The following is a 21930-nucleotide window of genomic DNA, read 5'->3' on the forward strand; positions in this document are numbered from 1 at the left end:
TTGAAGAAGAAAATAAAAAGTGCACTATAATGTTTGATAGGCAATGAAAAAGTACTCAACACTGTTCTAGATACTTGAAATACACTATTCCATAAATTCCCAAACTTAATGACTTTCTACCTTCTTTCCAGAAAACAAAACTCAGTGATTCTTTGTGTACTTCCGGTGCCCCTTTATTTTTATTCAATGTTACCCATTTACACATGAGACTACTATTGCCCCCCTTGATCAGTCCAGTACACTCCCACTGCAGTGGTAGTATCCTTGACTTAGGGAATCTACAAAACAATGGGGAGAAAAAGGCATCCTGGAACTGAACTGTTTCAATCAGCACTCTCACTGTTATAATTCAGAATACCTGACTACTACAATTTACAGATAGGCAGATTTGTTTGCTAATAGTTCTAGATATCACAGGGGTTCAATCCATGTTAGGCCAGGTATATTTTAGGGCACTCAGTAAATGGTTTAGGGAGAGACGGGAAGGAAGGAAGGAAGGAAGGAAGGAAGGAAGGAAGGAAGGAAGGAAGGAAGGAAGGAAGGAGAGGAAGAAGGAGAGAGTGACAGACAGACAGACAGACAGAGGCTCTCATCTCACACCATGTAAACCAGAACCAAAAGAGAGCAGAAGCGAACAAGGGGGTAACCATATATAATCTCTACGGCCAGTCCCATGGACTGCTCCTCAGCTGCCAAGCCTGCCTTGATTCCTTGACATGTAGGGGGACATAACATGAACACTTTTGGCGAAGGAAGCAAATAAGGTGCATATTATTAGAAGATGCAAAGTACCATGCAAAGTGAAACAGAAATAGGCTGGATATTGGGATCTAGGATCAAAGGACGGATTGGGGTAGAAAGTGCTTTGTGATTTTTAAATGAGACCATCCAGGAAGTGATAGTACAAAGAGAAAAGTATTGAGCTAGTGGGCACTCCAACCCTTAACTGTTTGAGGGGGAAATAAGTAATTAGCAAGGAAGAGCAGAAATAAGTATTAATGAGGTAAAAAAATATCAAGTAAGTTGCCTTATGAGAGTATTCCAAGGAAGAAATAATCAAATTAATCAGATGTTTTTGATTGGTCAAGTAAGCTATCCTTTGATCATTCTCCATTGGTTTAGTAGCTTGAAGTCATTTGTGACCTTGACAAGCATCCTTTCAGTGATGAGGAGAAAGGCACAAGATGAGTTTGAGAATGGAGCAGAGCATGGTGGAACAAACCTGTAATTCCAGTTCTTAGGAGATTAGGATAAGAGCATTGCAGATTTGAGGCCAGCCTCAGCAATTTAGCGAGACCCTCACAAACTTTTTTGTTAAGACCTCACTTTTCAGCGTTTCTCAGCCTTCTTTTATGATGTAATATTTTCAACCATTGTCTTCCTTGTTCTCATTAAAATAGTCTAATGTGTGTGAAAAATAGGGCTGGGCTATAGCTCCAAAGAAGAATGCCCCTGGGTTTAATCCCCATACCACACTGAGAAAATAAAATGAAGAGTTAATAGAAAAATATAAGTAGAGGAGTGGACTTTAGTGAGCATCTTGTCAGGATTTTTGTGCAGTGGACAGATCAGTAGGCAACCAACAATTTGAGCCTGGAGCTTCAATTAAATAAGTAAATATTTGGAAATCATTTAATATATGCTAATTACAATTTTTAAAGTCCTGAGGATATAGAAATGAAAGTGGCACTGCTCCTTTCCAAGCGGTTCAGTGATACAAGAGTAAAGAGACATTAAAATAGAGCTTGATAATTGCTGCCACAGAAAGAAATTGAGAGTGTTATAAGTTCACGTAAGAGGGCATTTATCCAGACTAAGTGGGACAAAGAATGCTTCCGTAGGGTAATTGATATGTGAAGTGGGTGTTGACAGCTAAGACAAAGTTACTGAGATGAAGGGAAAGGAAAAGGAAACCAGGTCTAGAATAATCCAAGCAAAAGGCATTGTGACTACCAAGGGGAGGGCTGAACTGCAGCACTCCAGTGTTTTGGGAGGACAGGATCCAAGGATTAGGAGAGAAATCAGGCACCAGAACACTGTAGTGCAAAAGAGGGGATTTTTTTTTTTTCCTGTAAAGGACAAAAAAGATTAATGGACAGTCTTTGAGTTGGGTCAAGGAAGAATTAGATTGCCTCTTTAAATCATGACTCAGCAGTAGAGTGGATTAATGGGGGAATCTGGAAACGTGTAAAGCAATTGGCTAAGTATTTTTTGAGAATCACCTATCTAAATGTGCTAGCTGAAGCTGTAAGAATGAATATTATAAGAAAGCAAAGTTTACAGCTGAACTCATCTTACAAGAATATAGTGTCATGACCCTGGTTAAAGCTTTTAAGTGGCTTTAGGCTCTTAACTCTTTTTTATAGCCCTTCCTACTACCGTATTCTCTTCCAAACCATGACTTTGGACACACTGGTCTTCTTTTTATTCCCAGAACTCTTTGATGATTTCTTACTTGGCCACCTATGCCCTGAGTGACCCAAGTGCTTCTTCTTCATATGGGCACATAACTGTTCCCTTCTGACAGGACTGGGTGTCACTGCCAGTTTCTTAAAAAGTCTTGCTGCTCCATACCACCATTTTGAGTAATGGTCACTTTCAATGGTGTGACTCTTTTTTAAATCTTTACATAGTAATTTTGGTGTCATCTTATTTTATAACTTTGATTGGCTGATTAAATGACTGTTTTATTTTTTCCCCAAATGTCATCCTGCTGAACTAGGGTGTGAGCTGTACAAGGGAAAAATCTTTTCTATCTTTATGGTGTAAACTGTACCTGAAAGTAGCAGCTCAACACATATAGACTGAGCGAAAGAAGGAAATTATCTATACTTTTATTAAACTATGTATATTTATTATTTTTTAAAGGTAAATGTATTTTTCTGGTTTTAAATAAAACTGCTGATAGGGAGGAAGACATATTTATTATTCTAGCTTTTGAATTTTAAGCCACGTACCTTATCAACTATGCAAAAATTACTTACAATAAAAAACTACAGTTTGAGAATACTTTGGAATAACAAGAAAAAACATTCACAAAATGATTAACTTCAGACTCTGACAAAACAATCTAAAGAACATTTTAATCTGTATTTAGGACTCAGAAGTAACTCTACTATTACCATGAGACTATGGTAGATTATTATACTCAAACTTGCTTTTACTACATATCATTAAATAAGCAGAGAGAATACTTCAGTTCTTTTGAGAATTCTAGTTGCCCAATATTACTTTTTCCCCCAGTTTTTTAAATTAGACACAGAGTCATTGGATACTATGCCCAGCTCCATAGACTTGTCTATTAATATATTACTATGCTATTCAAAGAAGGTAGCTTTTAAGATATAATGGGAATTTTTTTGGTTGAGGCTCCTGGGAAGCATTAAAAGGGACAAATACTTTAGCTACTGGTCCTTTTCCCTCTTCCTGTTTGAAGATTAATCTGAATGTATATGTGTTAGGTAAGGGTCCAATTTTATTCTTTTTCATTTATTATTATTTTTCAACAATATTTAGTTAAAAGACTAGTATTTCCTCCACCAAAAGTTCATGGAAACCTTGTCAAAAATAACTTGACAATGTATGGAAGAATTTATCTCTAGGCTTTTATTTAGCTCCAACGGTTTATATATCTGCCTTTAGAACAGTACTACACTGTTTCAATTATTGTAGCTTTATATGGTTTGAAATCAGAAAATATACATCTTCTAGCTTTGTTCTTCTTTGAGACTGTTTTGGGTATCTAGAGTCCATATTCCATATCAGGATAGATTTTTTCTGAAAAATAAATAGATAAATGTATGATAGTTTCACCTAAAAAAAAAAAAAGAAAAAAATATTCTCTGGTAAGAAAGAAAGCAAAAAGAAATATTGAAATGTTATCTTTAAATCATCAAAAGTTTGGTACCAGACAAATGAAACTGTTATGTGAGATTATCAATGTTAATATTGTATAAATTGCTATAATACTAGATGTCAACCAGTAAGCCAAGCGTGGGAAGGAGGGATGGGGAGGGAATGGGGTGGGGATCGTGGTAGGGGCTAACTGGGCGAGATGTGCATGTATGTCTACAAAAGTATTTTCTTTATACCACTATGATGTATGAATACATTGCACCAATAAAAAAAGGAAACTAAAAATAAATAAATAAATAAATAAATAAATAAATAAAGGAAAGAAGGGAGGGAGGGAGGAAAAAGGGCTAGGAATGTAGCTCAGTAGTAGAGCCCTTGAGATTGATCTATACCCAGTACCAAAAATTAAAAAGTATATCCTCACTGACTCTGAGGTTTGCACGGAGTTTTCAAGCTATTTTCAGTCCACCTCATCTTCATTTTGTTAAGTGTGTGACAACAAGGTCTGTCTTGTTTGAGTAACCAAGTTATTTTTCTGTTACTGCTGTCTGTATAAAATTCATATAGTAGATAAAGGAAAACATACAAATTTTAACTCTATTGCAAGTAGTCTTAAAAATATCATTTGTTTGGTTCCAAACCATCACACAACTACTTTATTGCAAATTACACTCTAAAACTTCCATTTCTTTTCTGACCTGTACCAGAAAAGCTAATGATAGTTTTAGAAAGTAGGATCTTAAATCTGTAATGCTTTTCCTTCTGGTTAGCTATGTGATCATAAAGCTATTAAATAAACAGCAAGGAAAATTGATACACATTGTCTTGCATTTACACAGAAATAATATCTAGTTATATGTATTTAAAACTTTTCTAAAGGTAAACTATGTTCAAAAGCAATGGTGCATAGAATGGACTTTAAATAAAGTTTTATAATTAAGTCATGTTGGGCTTTGATCTGGAAATTAAATGAGAAAAAATAATACAAGTGGATGAAAGAAAAGGAAAAATGTATTTGTTGTAGATGAAAATAATTGTATTTATAACTAGAACAGTGCTTTTACCTCATCGTCTTTAGAATGGTTTTCTGCAGCATTTGTAAACCATGTCTATACAGACAGCATCTGGATCATTTGTTTATTTATAGGAGTTGTTCAAAATGGAAAAGGCAGAAACGACTTTGCAAAGTATCCATCTCTGCCTGACTTGGCACAATCGCAAGAGGAATTCTCAGAGATTCCCAGGATGATGTTTTTTCCACGTCAAAGCAGAATCTCCACCATCCAACACCTATCACTGTCCTTTGGAGGTTTTTTAGATTTATGAATTGACCTCTTCAGTCTTTTAATAATATTTATATGATTTTACTCTGCTTCTATGTCATACAGTTTTATTGTCTTCTGAATCAATTGCTTTGTAGCAGCAGTTAATGACTACAACTTACAGGAAAGAATTCTTATAGTCATTCTTTATCTAAAGAAACGACTCAGCTTTTGTAGATGGAAGTTACTTTCTTTGATCCCAATGTCTTTTAACAATAGGTTCAGGGCCCCAGAAGCATGCAGAGTGCAGATTTATATTTTCTCTCTTACTGACACAAATCAAGTGCAGATTTATCAAGCTGTGAAATATATTAAGTTCACAGGGTTTTAACAAAGGGTTACCAAACCACGAGAACCTGCTGTGATTCAAACTACTTTCAGATGTCCTTTTAATTATATTAAATGAAAGTTTGGGTTGGCTTTGATGCTTATGGGCAAACATCGAAATCTCTTGAAAGAGCTGCTAAAAGTACTCCCTATTGCTGTAGTTAATATACTACATTGTATGCACACTGCTAGCCAATTTATTCTAGCTGCTTTAACAAGGATATCCAGTCTGACAGGCCACACAGAATAGTATCACAAGTCAAGCAAAGCACAAATCATTAGAGGACTACGAAAGTTGTTTGACATGCACCACGGAGCTCTTTGTCACATAGCCAATTAAGTGACCAAACAAGGAACTTGAAAATACTCATTAATTTCTTTCTAGCAGTATAAACGGAGCTTAGGATCCTTCTTGTCTTGTGCACCAAAGGGACACAAGTAAAACTGGCATAATTCAATTTGCACGTTGTCAAAGGTGCAAGCAGCAACTCTGGTTCACAGAAAGTCTGCTTTAATGGCACACACACACAAAAAAAAAAAAACTAAAAGATGGGCAAAAAATATTTGGTATTACATAAAATACTACAGATATCTAGGTTTGGACATTTTTTAATATTAGTCAACAGTTGGCATTGCTGTTACCTTTAAAAGGCTGTCTCAGCATTTAAAAACAGAATAAGCAGCCCTTAGTATTTTTTTTTTTTAATAAGAAGTTCAGGTGACTCCAGGATATTAGGTTATCTGATCCTCCACATTCTCTAAGGCTGCTCTCTAGTCTCTCCTGTTGGCTTCTCTTCTTCTCTCTGACCTCTTAATATCAAGGTTTTATGGTGTTCCCACCTGTATTCTTTTCTCTACATTCATTCCCTGGATGAATTCATATAGCACAGTGACTTTAAATATCACTCTAATCTTAATACTCATCAGTTTTTTCTAGGTTATCATCTCAACTGACCTCTTAGCTTCTGTATTTAACTTCATATTTAATTGATTTTTTTTTTTGCCCATCTAACAAATCTCAAACTTAATATGTTCCTCTAGTGAAGTTCTTTTCTTTTCCATCGCAAATTGGTCACTGTTTATTGACCATCTCAGTAAATAGCAACCTCATCCTCCCAGTTGCTCAGGCAAAAGCTTTCTGTCATTTCAATTCCTCTCTGAAACCTCACCTTTCACTTCTTACCAAATCTTCTTTGTTTTACTCTTAAAAAAAAAAAAAAAATCTGAATTGCACTCTCAGCATTCAGGACAAATATGCTAATCTAAGTGACTGTCATGGCCCTGTTGGTAACCCTGCCTCAGTATTTCCTTTTTCCAGGATGAAAGGAGGATATACTTTACTTTTAAAACATATTAGAGATCATGTTATCCTTTTGCTCAGAAACCTGCAATGGTTAACTGGGTATGCTGGGATAAAAGCTGAAATCCTTTCTATGGTCTTTTGGAGTTTGAGCCCTTGCCACACAGTAGAATCCTTTCCTATCATCCCTCCTTCTGTCACTCTGCTCCAGTTGCCCTGGCTTCCTTCATTGCCAAGAGGCATATTCCCACCACTGGGTCTTTCCTTCAGAGTTTTATTCAAATACTGCCTCAGCAGTCCACTTCTTGCTTACTTATTTTTGCTCAACATTCATCATCATCTATAAATAAATGACATACCATATATTTTACATATTTAGCATACTGTCATATTCTGCCACTAGAATTTCACCCTAGGAAAGAGAACAGGGATTTCTGGCTGTTATATGCTCTGCTATATTTCCATTGCTGTAAGATTATTGGATACATGCTCAAGGAGTCATTCTTGAATATTTTTGTTGTTAATTATCATGCGATGTGTTTTTTTTCCAAAAGATAGAGATTGGTTTTGTAATGTTAATACCTAGGGTATAGATTTATAGTAGATTATTAAAGAAAAACAAACAAATAATACAAATAAAATATGACTAAATTACAGTTCTGAATTGAAATATGAGGCCTTATTTTGAATACTTTGCAAGTTTTTTTAAAAAAGAACACAAACTACCTATCTTTAAAAAATAAACAAAGCCAGGTTCATGTCTTTTATCTTTTAAATTTCCATCTATTTACTTCTTTTTAATTTTTGATCAGTTTTCAATCCTTATGTAGGTAATAAAATGTTGAAAAAAAGACTGAAAATATTCACATAAGTACCTAAATTTACTTATATTTCCCATCAAGTAAAGTTGACTCTTCAGGGAGTATACTCCTCCTTTGAGATTTCTGAGACCAAAAGAAAAGTAAACATTCTGATAAAAATGAAAATATATTTCTTAACTAGGAAAATGCTCTACTTTTGAAACAGTAAGAAATAGGCATCGGTATTTCTTAATAGTTTCTGCTGAACAACATTAATACTATTTAAAGAATGATAAAATAATTTAAATAATTTAAATATAAATTATGAAGAATGATAATTTGAAATTAAAAGCGGGCAAAGTCCTGGTTACATGTATAGAACATGAGGCAGTTGTTCTTAAGCTGTCTGAAATTATACTCTACTCCCAGATTTTCATTAGAACCACAGCATTTCTTTAGAACCATATAGTTTTTACTGGCTCATGGATTACATTCACCAGCCTTCCCCTGCTTGCAACCCATGGCCAGAGTCAACACTTTTTCAATTCATATGTACTGGCATGGCTGTCATGAAAAAGGCAGAAAACAAGTGTTGTTGAAGATGTGTAAAAACTGGAATGCTCATATACGGTTACCAGAAATCTAAACTGGTGCTGTCACTTTGGAAAACAGTCCAGATTTTATTTCCTTCTTTAATTTTTTTCTTTTCCTTCTTTCAAGATGATAATTTTTAATCAGAGTCTCCTCTGTCAATAAAAGTATCTCAAAACAAAATCATGTTTGTGTATGATCTCAGTGTCACAGCACAAAATAATTATCACATAGCCATTGGAACTTAGTCATGAAAAACAAAGAATTGCCTCACTTTCTTCCATACCTGAAATACAGTACAAAAAATAATCAATAAGTATAAAACAAATGATATATTCTGTCTCCTACTATCAAATAATTTGGCCAACCCTGCTATAACAGTATCACAGGGGTTGGGAGAAAAGTTTCCAAATCAAAATGAGCTAGCTCTAAATTAAGGGCCTTTCAATTATTTTGTGACTTTATGAAAGGTATGTTACCTTTTTTTAACTTACAGAAGTAAAAAATGCAAGTCCTGTAAATTAGAATCGCAATAATCATATCAGGAGGCTGTTATAAATTTTAAATAAGAATGTGTGTTTGGTGCTTTGCACAATAATGGCCAAATAATTAGTTTCTAGAAGATGTTTTTATTCTGAAAAACAAAATCACTGTTGTTCTTAATCATGGTCTTGAAGAAGCCAGGCAAACATATTGGGAGAAAGGCAACTACAGCATCATCAGTAGTGTGGCCTGGGACCAGTTGTATCTCCAGTCTCAGCCACCTAATCATCATTTCTAAGATTTCTTCTGGAATATTACATAGTAGCTATTTAATACACATGTGTGACACAGCCCTGTTTTCTTGGGCATAAAGCTTAAAACTCTTTAAATAAAATTATTATGTTCAAGATACAGTAATGGTATATTTTACTATCACACATATCAATATCTTTCAATAGACAATAAGGATTTTAGTGTAATATAAATTACAACTAAAGAAATATAAAGAATATTAGACTCATTTTGGGGGGAGTTGTTGAACTCTTTGATTGGAAATATGATGTCTTTTAGGAGATTCCATAATTTTTTTTTTTTTTTTTTTTTTTTTTTTTTTTTGGTGGTACTGGGTTCCTGGAAGCCCTACTACCTCCAGGCTACACTCCCAGACCTATTTTTTTTTATATTTTTATTTGGAAACAGAGTCTCTTAAGCCCGTTTCGCTGGCTTCGAAACTGCGTGATCCTCCTGTCTCTGCCTCCAAAGCACAGGGATTACAAGCGTGTGCCACCACGCCCGGCTGATTCCATATTATTTTAAAAATTGTACCAACAGCCTTTCAGCTGTTCACCTACAGATCAGTTATCATAGTTGAGAGTCAGCATCTCAGATTTCACTGTGACTTTGTAAAATAAATAAAAGCATGAAGGAAGGAAATGTAAAAGATAGGTCTAAATAGTTTATAAAATAGACACAGAACTTCTAAATAATTGAAATAAAAATGGATTTAGACGGTCAAAGTCAGCCCTAGAATAATCATTGATTATATATTTGGAAAGATCATTTTATTAAGAACTTTATGATGGCTAAACAATCATCATACCAAAAAAATAGTACCTAAAGCCTTTCATGTGTACCTCAGGGTTGTTTCATAAATAGCTCTAGAGGTGCTCTGAATTTGGAAACGAGAAAAAATAAAATTAATCTATATGATTCAAGTAGACTAATGAGTAGAGCATTTTTATTGTGGAATTTAATGGAGTAGCAATGGGCAGAAGTAGTGTACTGTATTACTGAGTAGACCATTTCTGCTTCACCAATATTCTGTTTGTATGTAGTCTTATCAGATATTTAGTCAATTGCTGAAATATTTATTCACAGTCAATTATAACACCAGGAAATCAGCCATTGAATAAACTGTGCTGTTAATTTTCCATCAGAGATTCATGTTTGAATGACCATACATTTCACAGATTTAAATACCAAAAGGTTAATTATCCCAAAGGCCTTATTAAATTAATAGCATAGATTATAATAAAAAATCCTAATATTGCTTAAAAATGATCCTCAGTTTTCATTACTGAACAATAATTTCTGTACCTAATGCATATAATATGAATATACATGTATATATATATGTATATATATATATATAATATTTTTCTAGACCTTAACAGTTGCTTATGCATAAACATCAGTTACTTTATAAAGTACAAGTTAAAGCTTATCTTCCTAATCTCTGTTCAATGCTCATTTTTTAAAAAAAATAACTTCCCTCACAAAATTCCCTTATTATTCTAATGATTTCAAATTCAGAATAAAACTCACAAGAAAAAAATAGGAGTTTTTACATTGTTTGTTTTTAATTGCATACTCTGTTAAAAGAAAAAATCCTGAGAGCAAAAGTAGTAAGGATTTATAGGGTTAAGGATATGCCACCCAAAATATGCCACTGTGGCATTCAAAAAACCAGCAGAAGCAGAAAGATTACTCGAACCTTCCCCCTGCCCTTCTTTCCTGAAACAACTCATAAAAGTAAAAGAATTTTCTGACCTTCCTCTGAAGCCGTTCATATCTTCATTGGAGCAGTCCCCTCCCTTTATCTATCAAAGAGCCAAGGACAGATGCCAAGAAGAATCTGTACCAACAAGCCTTGCTAAATTTTCCTCAGCTTATTATCCCTTCATCCAAGCAGACTCTCCAGACTGTCCATTCTTCCTCAAATCCAAGCATAAATCACCAAAGTCTCCTGCTTCTTTGGGTCATCATTTCCAAAGGCTCTGGTGTCACAAACACAACTCATCAAGGCGTATAGTTTTCTCCTGGTAACCGTCTTTTGTTGCAGAGACCTTAGCCATGCGACTAGTGGTGGGTGAGGGAAAAACAAATCTTTTATTCCCTTATGTAATCAAAAGCAGGCCAGACAAGTTTGGCCACCTACAAATTAACAGGGGGAATTGAAATGGTTTCTTGTGTTGCTGAGGAGATTTGGAAAACACCAAATCCAATACCAGGGCTTAGTATTCATTCCCAGAAGGAAAGTAGAACTAAAGAAAGTTGAATCCACTCAATAGCATTTTAACCAATCTGCCATATTAATATTAATGTTTATTAATCACCATTGTGCACTAAATGGTAAAATCTTAGGGAAGGAAGTACATTAATTTTATTCACTAGTATTTTTGAGAAAATAAATAATTTCATGTATTAGTGTTAAAAATAGGGCAGTTGGAAGAAAAGGAATTTTCCAACCAGAATTAAGCAAATGACTATGAATAGCACACAGAGAACTATCTCCATCCATTAAAATATTTATTCATTGTACTGTGAATCTCACAACCTTACTAGCTTTCCCCCAAGGCCATCTTTCTCTTTATGCTCAGATTTATGCTAAATAAATCCTAATTATAAATCCCAAGTAGTATGCTTTGTAGGAAGATAGTATATAGAATATTCAGCTCATTGGAAAAATATAATTGAAACAAAAATTAGTATTTACACCAACGTATTCTCTCAAGAGTTTTTTTTAAACAAACTCTATGCCCCTATATTATATTCAACTGTGAATAAATTGAGGTTTAATTATATACTACTAATCTTATCACCTTCAAGTTGGTTTTTGAGGACATCAATGTATAAATAAAATGTTTCATACCTACCTCTATGAAAAAATTATAATGTGCTATATTCTGCCCTACTCACCTTTCCATAAAAATGTTCACACCTCAGCTTACACCTCCTCCTTAGCTTGCATTTCTCTTGTTGGACAGACATTTGCACTGCCAAGTTTTTTTTCTCAGTCAAGTTTCTTTTTCTTATGTCTTTCCATTCCCAGCCTTCAAACCCTCCTTGCAAGTCCCTTAGTTCAGTATGGTACATTATCATTTTTCTATCAGATGACTGTACATGCCATTACCAACAGAGACAATTCAACAACTTAGCACATTTAGAAAAACGCAGAAAGTACCTGGACATAGGCTCTGCAAGAGCGCTCTCTTTTCTGAAGCTGAATCCATAAAGACAGCAGATTAAACACAGAATAGAAAAAACAAGTTAGTGACAGAAGAAAACAAAAAAAGAAAAAAAATCAAAGAACACCTCTACACACAAAAGAACCTTATTTTTGTTGTTGTCATTCACTACTTTCTGGAAGAAAATGAAAGCTAAGCAGCAGCAAAATATAACCAAATGGCTTGAAATATAGTTGCCAATACCCTTTCAGAATAATCCGAGTAAAAATGGGATGGTATAAAGCTGTTAATGGGAGAAAGAAACCTTTGACTATGTTTAGTAGAAATTAGTAAATGTAATGACACTGCATTCATTTGAAATTCTCCATTTCATGTCAGTTATTAATCTATGGGTCACAAATGAAGACATAAGAAGTTAAGTAAATTATTTCAAAAGTTTGGAACACTTTTTTAATGATAGTAGATTATTTGTGATTTTTCAGACAGTATAGATGGTGATTGTGTACCATATGTTAAATTTTCTCACTTATACATACAAAAATTCTGTTTATTTGGAAACAGAAAAGCCTAAGGGACAAATTGTCCTAAGGGACAAATACCAAGAGATAAATAACTTCTGATAAAAAATAGTGTGATTTAGCCCCAGACTTCTCACTTATTTATTCTTTAAGAATTTCCTAAGACAATTTTGACCCCCCCAAAAAAAACACACATGTTAGAAACTTTGGGGAGATAAGAAGCCTATTGATTGTTTAAAATCAGAATAAAGCATTTTTTTTTTTTTCTGGGTGAAAGGTTGACAGCAACTCATATTAAATCCCAAGCATTTTTTTCTGGTGCTAAAATGAACAATCAAATATTATTTACCCTATTTAAATAAGTGACCAAAATTTTTGTAAATTAGATTGTGAATTTCCCTCCTCTTCCCTACTGTTTGTATTTGTTTGTTTTCCTTTAGTAGCCTTTATTGTTGAAAAATAATTTGATGTAGTTTTAAGAAGTAGTTACTCTGATCCCTTTTAGGTAGATAATGTCCCCCTAGCTCTAATTCATGCATTCTTCAATGAGCAAGGAACAGTTATTCCCCTAAAGAACTGAGGAATGAGTGCAAGTAAATTGCCAGTGCTGTCATCTGGATCACTGACTCGGATCTTGGTTTTGCAGGAATCTAAACTCTCCAGAATTTCAATGTGGAGCTCAATTGATTTGTACAGAGTTGACTTTGCAAATCTGATGGGTTATAACTGCTTCCAGGGAAAGTGGGAACCACAGGAAATGAGAGCAGGCCAGCAAGCACATGAATAACCTCTGCCCTCCCGACTCCTTACCCCTCCATGCAAATTAACATATGACAAACCTCATTACATAAACAATTGAAAAGAGCCAAATGGAAAACAAAATAGAGCATTAAAAAGCCTCACGAATGGAAAATTGCCCATTATGTAGTTATTTGATATTCAGAGTAGGCAAGTTGATTAGCTGTAGCCAGTTAGAATGTGACATTAATTGCCAGCTTTACCTGATATCCTCAAACATCAACACCATTTTTAAATAAAGAGACAAAGTATCACTATAACAAGTCACGTTATGGATATGTAACATTAATAGAAATCACTACTTCCAGCAGTTATGATAATAATAGCTGGCAGCAATATTTATTAATAGCATCAGTTAGACTGGGTAGCAACATATTAAGTCACAGCATGCTCAGATTATACAGGCAGCTGTGGATTATTCTATCAGGGGCCTGGTTGTGAGTATATCAGGACATACATCAGTTAAAAAATTTCCCACAACTTTATGAAAAAAAAACTTCAATAATTTATACCTGATAGATAAAATTGCACCTGTTTTCTGAAGATGAAATTGCAGGAAAAAACTATTTGTCAAATAAAATATCTGGGTTTTCTGTACTGAACAATCATTATTTTAAAAATTTTCTTTCACTTTGATGAGTGAGATTTTTATCCCAGTAAGACATCCAAGAACTGAAATGCATTAAAAGACAACTTTGCAAAGCCATTTTTCAATCTAAAGGGAAAAATCCTTTTAGTGAATTCCATACAGGAACATTAGTCTTTTACTGTCAAGTGTTACTTTTTTAAATAGAAAGGCTATCATAATATTCAAGGCCCTAAAATTCAATTTCAATCACCGGAATTTCTACTACACAAGGGCCATTCAGGAAACACTGCCATTGGATGGTAGCAATTCTAAATTTTTTTCACCATAAGGTTCATTTACCATGTGATATTTTGTTATATAAATAAATTATATTCCTCATAAATATTTTGTATTTCATATAAAGTGGCTTACTTATATAAATATTGGCAAAATTCATAGTATTTTCTCTAAAAATAATTTTTTACTATTTATAATTCATATTTGCTGAATATACTTAAACTAAAAATTTCAGTGGCAGTATTGCAACGTATGAATTATTAAAAATCAAAGTGAAGCAAAAATTAAAATCATTATTAGGCCTATGTTTTAAAATTAATAAAACTAATTAGGTTAAATTATTTCACTTTAAAACACCTATATTGATATTCTCTCTGCCATTTTTATAAATTTCTTATTGATTAGGCACTTATTTCACTATCAATTATTTTAATAGAAAACTGAAGGAAAGAAACTAAATAACGTTCATTCACATGAATCTTATCAGAACTTAGCACACAAAACAGAGTTATTACTATGAAAAACAGAATAGTAAATTCAAAATCTCTTATAAAGAGATTATCATTTTTAACGATGGCTATTATGTACCAGATAATAAAGTCATTTAAATGTAACGTTGAATTTTCTTTAGAATGATCTGATGCTACAAAGTGAAGAATAATTAAGAGAGAAGTCTCATACATCTGACTACAACTTTAAAGATATGTACAAGGCAGGGCTTTACCTTATTCAAACTGCGTGCAGCACTGTCTTTTCCACCAGGCGTCAAGTTCCTGAGCTGGACGTCTAGGAGGCCTACCAGCTGATCCATGGCACGGACTGAGTAGGTGATGTCCCCAGCATTCAGATGGTTTCTGGTCTGTTCAGCCAGTTCTCTAGCAATGTTGGCAGCTGTCTCCCCAGATTTCAACTACAATTTTGAAACAGAATAAAAAGGAAAACGCTATTTCAAAAATACTTCTATACTCTTTGGATAATTGTTTTTATGCATTTAAGTTTGAATCTTAGGGGCAATAAATAATTATTATATTCCATCTTCAACTAATTGCACTCCCCAATTTTTTCCTGCTAATTCATTTTTTTCTTCAAAACTTGACTTTAAATTCATGTCTTTAGGAAGTTTCTCTGGAGGAATCTTACTTCTAAAAATTTCACCTCAATTATTTATTTGGGTGGTTTTATCTGTGAGTTTCTAAACAGAACGCTGATGAGTGTGTGTTATAAATTCCTAACATATTCTAATTTCTCATAGGGAAGAACAAATTTGCTTTTGTACCTAGTGTAATGCTGAATGAACTAAGTTGATACTAAATGAATACTAAACATTAGTAAGTACTAAGTTCTGGTGAATACAAAGTAAACTCAAAGAGTGCTTACCAGCTACTAAGCTCCATTAAAAATTGTATTCCAAATTAAATCTTTACTTTCTTTTTTTTTTTTTTTTTTTTGGTGGTACTGGGGTTCCTGGAAGCCCTTCTACCTCCGGGCTACGCTCCCAGACCTATTTTATATTTTTGAAACAGGGTCTCTTAGGCCAGCGCGGCTGGCTTCGAACCTGCGCGATCCTCCTGTCTCCGCCTCCCAAGCGTGGGGATTACAAGCGTGCGCCACCACGCCCGGCCTAAATCTTTACTTTCAAAGTGATTTTCATCTGCTTACTCAGTATATGATAAGAGATTTTTCTCATCATATATTCAGTATTGAATTATTGCTTAGGTTTTAGTGTTCTCCTTTTTTGAAACTAGATGCTAATTTGCTAAATATATTCTACAAGATTATATCAAATTGTCAACATTTAAGAAATGTTAAAAGAGATAAAAATAAGACGCATATCCCATGATCACTTAACAAATTTGATAACTGGGTCATAAGAAGATAGGAATAATATTAATTTAAAAGAAAGGCATGGGAAATATCTTTAAAATGCAAATAGGTATAATTTCCCAAGTTGTAATCTTCTTTTTCATTTTTAAATAAATAAGAAGATTGTACCATATTTACAGAATGAAGTTAGAAATGTTTAATAAAAAACTGACTGTCTTTATGTATTCCTACTTTCCGGAGACTGTTATTTTTTTATATCTGCCCAAATTTGAACCAGACCCATTACTATTGATATGTGTGTGTGTGTGTGTGTGTGTGTGTGTGTGTGTGTGTGTGCGTGCGCGCGCGCTATTACTTAAAATTGTTTGTTTGGGGTTTTTTGGTAGGGTGGTTTAATATAGAGCATATGATCACAACCAAGAAGTTTCCTTAATGAGTACTCAGAGAGTCACAAGCACAATTAAAATATAGTCAAGTAGGTTGTTACTACCTACTCAGAGTTGCTTAGTATCTGATAGAAGTAAATTTTAACAATTTAAGTGTGTTCCATTCCAGATCTAAGCAAGTTAAAATGGGGACATGAAGAGATAGGAGACAAGTTTCAACCTAATCTCCAGGGAGAAAAACTGACTTATTTTATATTTTAAAATAGCAATATTATTTCTAGATCTCCACACCTTTCTTCTTTAGAAAATGCAGGCCGGGCGTGGTGGCGCAGGCTTGTAATCCCTGCGCTAGGGAGGCAGAGACAGGAGGATCACGCGGGTTCGAAGTCAGCCAGGCGTGCTGGCTTAGGAGACCCTGTTTCCAAATAAAAATGTAAAAATAGGTCTGGGAGTGTAGCCCGGAGGTAGAAGGGCTTCCAGGAACCCCAGTACCACCAAAAAGAAAGAAAGAAAGAAAGAAAGAAAGAAAGAAAGAAAGAAAGAAAGAAAGAAAGAAAGAAAGAAAGAGTGCAGAAACCATCTCACATGATCTCCAAATCTACAAGTAACTTATGTACAAATGAAAGGAGGTTCAGTTTAGTAGAAAAAGTAAAACAGACAAGCAAAAGACTACTCTGTGGCAACTCAAGCAATTCTTTTCTGAATTATAGTTGGACCATGGACCATGTCATGGAGTAGAAAGCATACCTCACTTTGCAGGCAAATAAGGAAGCTATTTAAAATGTGATGTCATATAATTTTAGTTCACCATATATACCTTTAGTGCCTGGGACCCAACCCAGGCCCTGGAGCAAGCTAGGCAAGCATCTACTACTGAGCCACACCTCAGCCCTCAGCTCAGAAACTTAAATGAAAAAAGACCAGTGAGATTTTAACATTCAATGAAGTCTTTAAAAGTATGTAAAATAGAACATCTAGCCAGGCGTGGTGGCGCACACTTGGGCTTGGGAGACAGAGTACAGAGATCCTGCACATTTTGAAACCAGTCACGCTGGCTTAAGAGACCCATTTCCCAAAACAAAAAAATGTATAAAATAGGTATAGGTCTGGGAGTGTACCCCGAAGGTAGAAGGGCTTCCAGGAACCACAGTACCAAAAAAAAAAACAAAAACAAAAACAAAAAAACAAACAAACAAAAAAAAACAACGGATTTTATAGCCATTTTTAAGGAAGTTAAGAAAAGAGCATAATATGTCACATATCTTTTAGGATGCAGGGCTCTGAGCTTTAAAGTCCCCAGGAATTCCTCAGGACCCTATAAAGTCAAGGAGTTTGTTATGATCTGAAACTCTGTTCCCAAAATGCACAGGTTGAATGATCCTCAAAATAATAAAAGCTGGGGCTTTAGAGATTTAATTAATTCGTGAAAATAAATGAATGTCATCATGCCCTTGTATAAGAGACACCACGGAGCTGCCTAGCCCCTTCTTGACCAGAAAGAGGCCCTTATCAGACAATGAATCTGCTGCCACCTTAATCTTGGCCTTCCCAGCCTCCAGAACCATGGAAAATAGATTTCTGTTGCTTATAAGCTACCTAGTTATTAGTTTTTTTGTTTTAGAAACCTGAAGAGACTTCACTGGACATTAACTCACAAATGCCCTGGAAAGTAATTACAGGAAATATGTCTCTGGGTTCAATCCCCAGTACCACAATAAATAAATAAATAAATAAATAAATAAATAAATAAATAAATAAATAAATAAATAGCATCCCTCTACTCTGGCTTCCAATTAGGTGTAGCCAATGGTGGGGGGAGGGTGGATAGAGGAAGGGTACAGAATGAGGTAAGGGTACCAATTCCCCTAGATACTTTCTGAGAGGTCACATAGGCAGTGTACCTTGTTTTGAGATCATGTTTCTTCTCGGAGATACTCTGTTTCCTACCATAGGTTACTCCATTGATCTAGTATCCTACAGGCCTGGGGTTGGGAACATTATTCCCAGTTACTAGCTCTGGGCTCCTGCTCAATCATTTGCAGTTTGTCCTTGCTGCTGCCCAAAACCACTGTAAACCAACCCTCAGCACATATTTCTCCTATATGCTTTTGAAAATCTGAAAGGACAAATTATGAAGATAATAACTCTGAACAAATAACACTGAAGCCTGCATTATGGATTCTTCTTTCTTGGAAAATAAGAATGCTGATATTCAAGCTTGCTGAATTCTGTGGTCAAGAAATTTGTTCAGCTATCTTTTACAGTCAATGAGTAGCATCCATATTTGGAGGCATAAGAAATGCAAGCAGGTGGAAGGGTAGACAGGGAGGAGAGAGACTGCATAGGTGCTTTTGTGGAACAGGAAGGCAATCGCAGTCTAGTCAGAGCTTAACCAGTGTGGTGGTGAACCTGCTATTTGAACCAACTTAGACATTAGTTCCATTGCAGGTCCTGGGCAAGCTAAAAAGCTGATTCAGAATAAGCAAAACTCTTCTGTTAAGCTTTTGAAGATCTTATAAATTTAAGGTTTTGATAAAAATTACACTCACTTTTCTACATTCTTTAATATTTTTTTCTTTTTTGTGGTACTCCAGGCTATATTCCCAGTCCTACTTTGCGTGTGTGTGTGGGGGGTGGGGGGGGGTACTGGGCATTGTACCCAGGGGCATTCTACTTCCAAACTACATCCCCAGCCATATTTTTTATTCTTTATTTTGAAACAGAGTCTCACTGAGTTGCAAAGGGCCTCACTAAGTAGCTGAGGCTGTCCGTGAACCATGATCCTTCTGTCTTAGCCTCTCAAATGCTGGGATTACAAGTATGAGCCACCACGCCTGGCTCCCTATTTTTTATATTTTATTTGGAAACAGGGTCTCACAAAGTTGCTGAGAGCCTCACCAAGCAGCTAAGGCTGGCTTCAAACCTGTGTGATCCTCCTATCTCAGCCTCCCAAGTACTGGAATTACAAGGGTGCACCACCATGGCCAGCTCCTTTAATTTTGATAAAATAAAAATTTAATAAAATATGTATAGTACTACATAACATATCTTTGTAGAATCATTGGGATTAAAGAGAAATGTTCTGGAAATACAGGAGTTATTTATTACAAAACAAAAACATTTCATCCATAAATCAAACAGTCAACAGCTGTCTGGTTTTTGAGAGGAATTATCTCTTTTGTCCTAAGATTAGCAGGGCTGCAGAGGGGGAAAAAAAGGAATTAAGTATCATCAGTTCAAGTCACCCAGTAATTTCTGCAATGAAATCGTCTAACCATATTCAGAAATTATCATGAAAACACTCAGCTTTCTAGGTGAATTGTTATTGAATTTATATTAACCTCTGGGCTAAGTATCTAGGAAGTATTTTTAAAAAGTTGCTAATGTAAAAAGATATGCTACTGATCTCTTAATCTGATATATCCAGCAAGAGTTGTTTGCCCTGGGGTCTGAGCTTCATTGTAATGAAATCAAAGGACATAAAACTGTGGCAGGAACAGGGCTGAAATTGGAGAAGCATCATTATGAATAGCAACAAGTATGGAGATGCATATGTAAGAGGGCAACTAGAGTCAATATAACCACCATTCTTCCACGATTTAGGGTAAATAGATAGTTATGGCTCATCTGCTAAATGATCTACTGGGTAGATATTTATGGATTATTATACAGTATATTATTGACGATAAGCCTGGTTAAAAACAAATAGATAAAAGAGCAAATGGCACAGACATGCTTTTAGTAGGGCCATCATTTGTAATATTTCTCAGGAAAAAAAAATCTCTTTCAGAAATTCCTCCGCATAGCTAATGTGCCATAGAAGGACTCTCCATTTTAGGAGTGCATAAATCCACATAAATTGCTATAATAAGGATTCATCTCACAGCCCTTTTGGCATAAATGCACATCTGGTCTCTGTTTGTAATGAAATCAATTCAAAGTCCCACAGTGCATTAATAATAAAAATGTTCAACATATTGCAACCAAATAAGCCCTGCAAATTTGAGTCTGCAAGATTCTGTCACACATGTGTATACTTTTAGCACTGATAAATGATTAGGTTACAGAATATTTATCAAATGGCTTAAGATTTCAAAGGTAGACATTTTTATTATAATCATTATTTCCACAGGGAAAAAATCCATATGTATGTGTGCTAGAAGCTTTTGGTTGCTTGATTTATAATGCCTCTTGGACTTTTATATCTGTAGTTCACAATACCATAGAAATTTTATTAATAATAAAATTATTATAAGCAATCTGCCCAGCTTAGAGGAAGTTCATGGATTTGCACTTGCATTTCAGAGGTTGTCTTTAAATCTGAAATTAAGTTAAAATGAAGAAGTTTTTCCACATTAATTTTTAAATATCTTGATTTTTCAGCAGTTACCGTCAACAACAGAGGATGTAGATTTGCAAAGCCTTCCTTATAAATCACAAGATTTACCTTCTGTGTGATGTGATTGACCCAAGGAGAAGAACAGTTGCTGAGATCTGGTCCTTGGGGATCCCAAATTCCATCAGGAGCAAGGCAAAGGTAAGTTGAGACACCTGTAATGACGAGAGAAATACATCTGTTTCAAAGGCTCAAACCAGTTTTCTTAGAATGATTCCTTGACTTGCTGTGCTTATTACAAAAGAATAATTCTGTCTTTAAAATGGCAAATAATAAAATGATCATAATTTAGAGATATTCTAAATTACGTATGAATAAAATAGGCAAAGAGCTATTTACTTCTTAGCTGTCCCCTGAAGGAAATGATGTAGTATTATTTTCCCTAGTGGAAGTGTTAGTGGGAAATGGGCTCCTGCCAGGATGGTTTCTGAGGATAAGAGCCTTTGACCACTAGAGGACAACTACAGTGACTGGCAAGAAAGATACTTAAAAAAGATACTTGTTCATTAAATGTGAGGTAAGTCACTGATAATCTTTTTTTTTCCTTTTCACAATTATTTTATTGAACATAAATAGTATACATTTAAACTATATTTGGTGCCCTCTCCCCCCAACCCCCGTTTTCCCTTCCCCCCTCCCACCAATGGTTGTCCAGGTTAACCATGTCTTATTCAAATTTTACACATGTTCAGATGAACTGATAATCTTCTAATGGAGAAGTCCTCAATCTCATTTTCTGCAGCCAACATCTAACCGTCGGTTACAAGAGGAGAAAATTCCAGCAATGGAGTAAGCTGATCTGCTCTGGAAGCTACAGAGAGCAGCAGGAGCCTGGGCAGCTTGACTGTGATTTGACCCAAAGATGTGACACCTCGTTAAAACTACTGCTCTCACAGGTATTCTCTACAAATTCTTACCTGTGACTTCTGCAGATTGCACTTTTGAACTTATTTATAATACACGAGGTTAAATTTGTAATTTAGCTGAGTTCAGGATTC

General features: G+C 34.9%; 1 protein-coding gene across 32 annotated transcripts in view; it reads right to left on the minus strand.

Annotated features, from left to right (window-relative positions):
* ADGRL3 (adhesion G protein-coupled receptor L3) overlaps positions 1 to 21930 on the minus strand; it is a gene marked incomplete at both ends in the record, with an annotated part of 570571 nt that overhangs the window by 186206 nt on the left and 362435 nt on the right. For 25 of the 32 annotated variants that reach the window (XM_080697690.1, XM_080697686.1, XM_080697681.1 and 22 more), the window contains 3 exons: positions 12142 to 12180; positions 15051 to 15236; positions 20984 to 21087. In XM_080697690.1, coding sequence (XP_080553816.1) covers positions 12142 to 12180; positions 15051 to 15236; positions 20984 to 21087 — 329 coding nt within the window. The remainder of the gene's footprint in view (positions 1 to 12141; positions 12181 to 15050; positions 15237 to 20983; positions 21088 to 21930) is intronic. The other 7 variants (XM_080697685.1, XM_080697684.1, XM_080697682.1 and 4 more) reach the window with 1 other exon arrangement.

Source organism: Muscardinus avellanarius, assembly GCF_963383645.1.
Source record: "Muscardinus avellanarius genome assembly, chromosome: 6".
Taxonomy (NCBI): Eukaryota; Metazoa; Chordata; class Mammalia; order Rodentia; family Gliridae; genus Muscardinus; species Muscardinus avellanarius.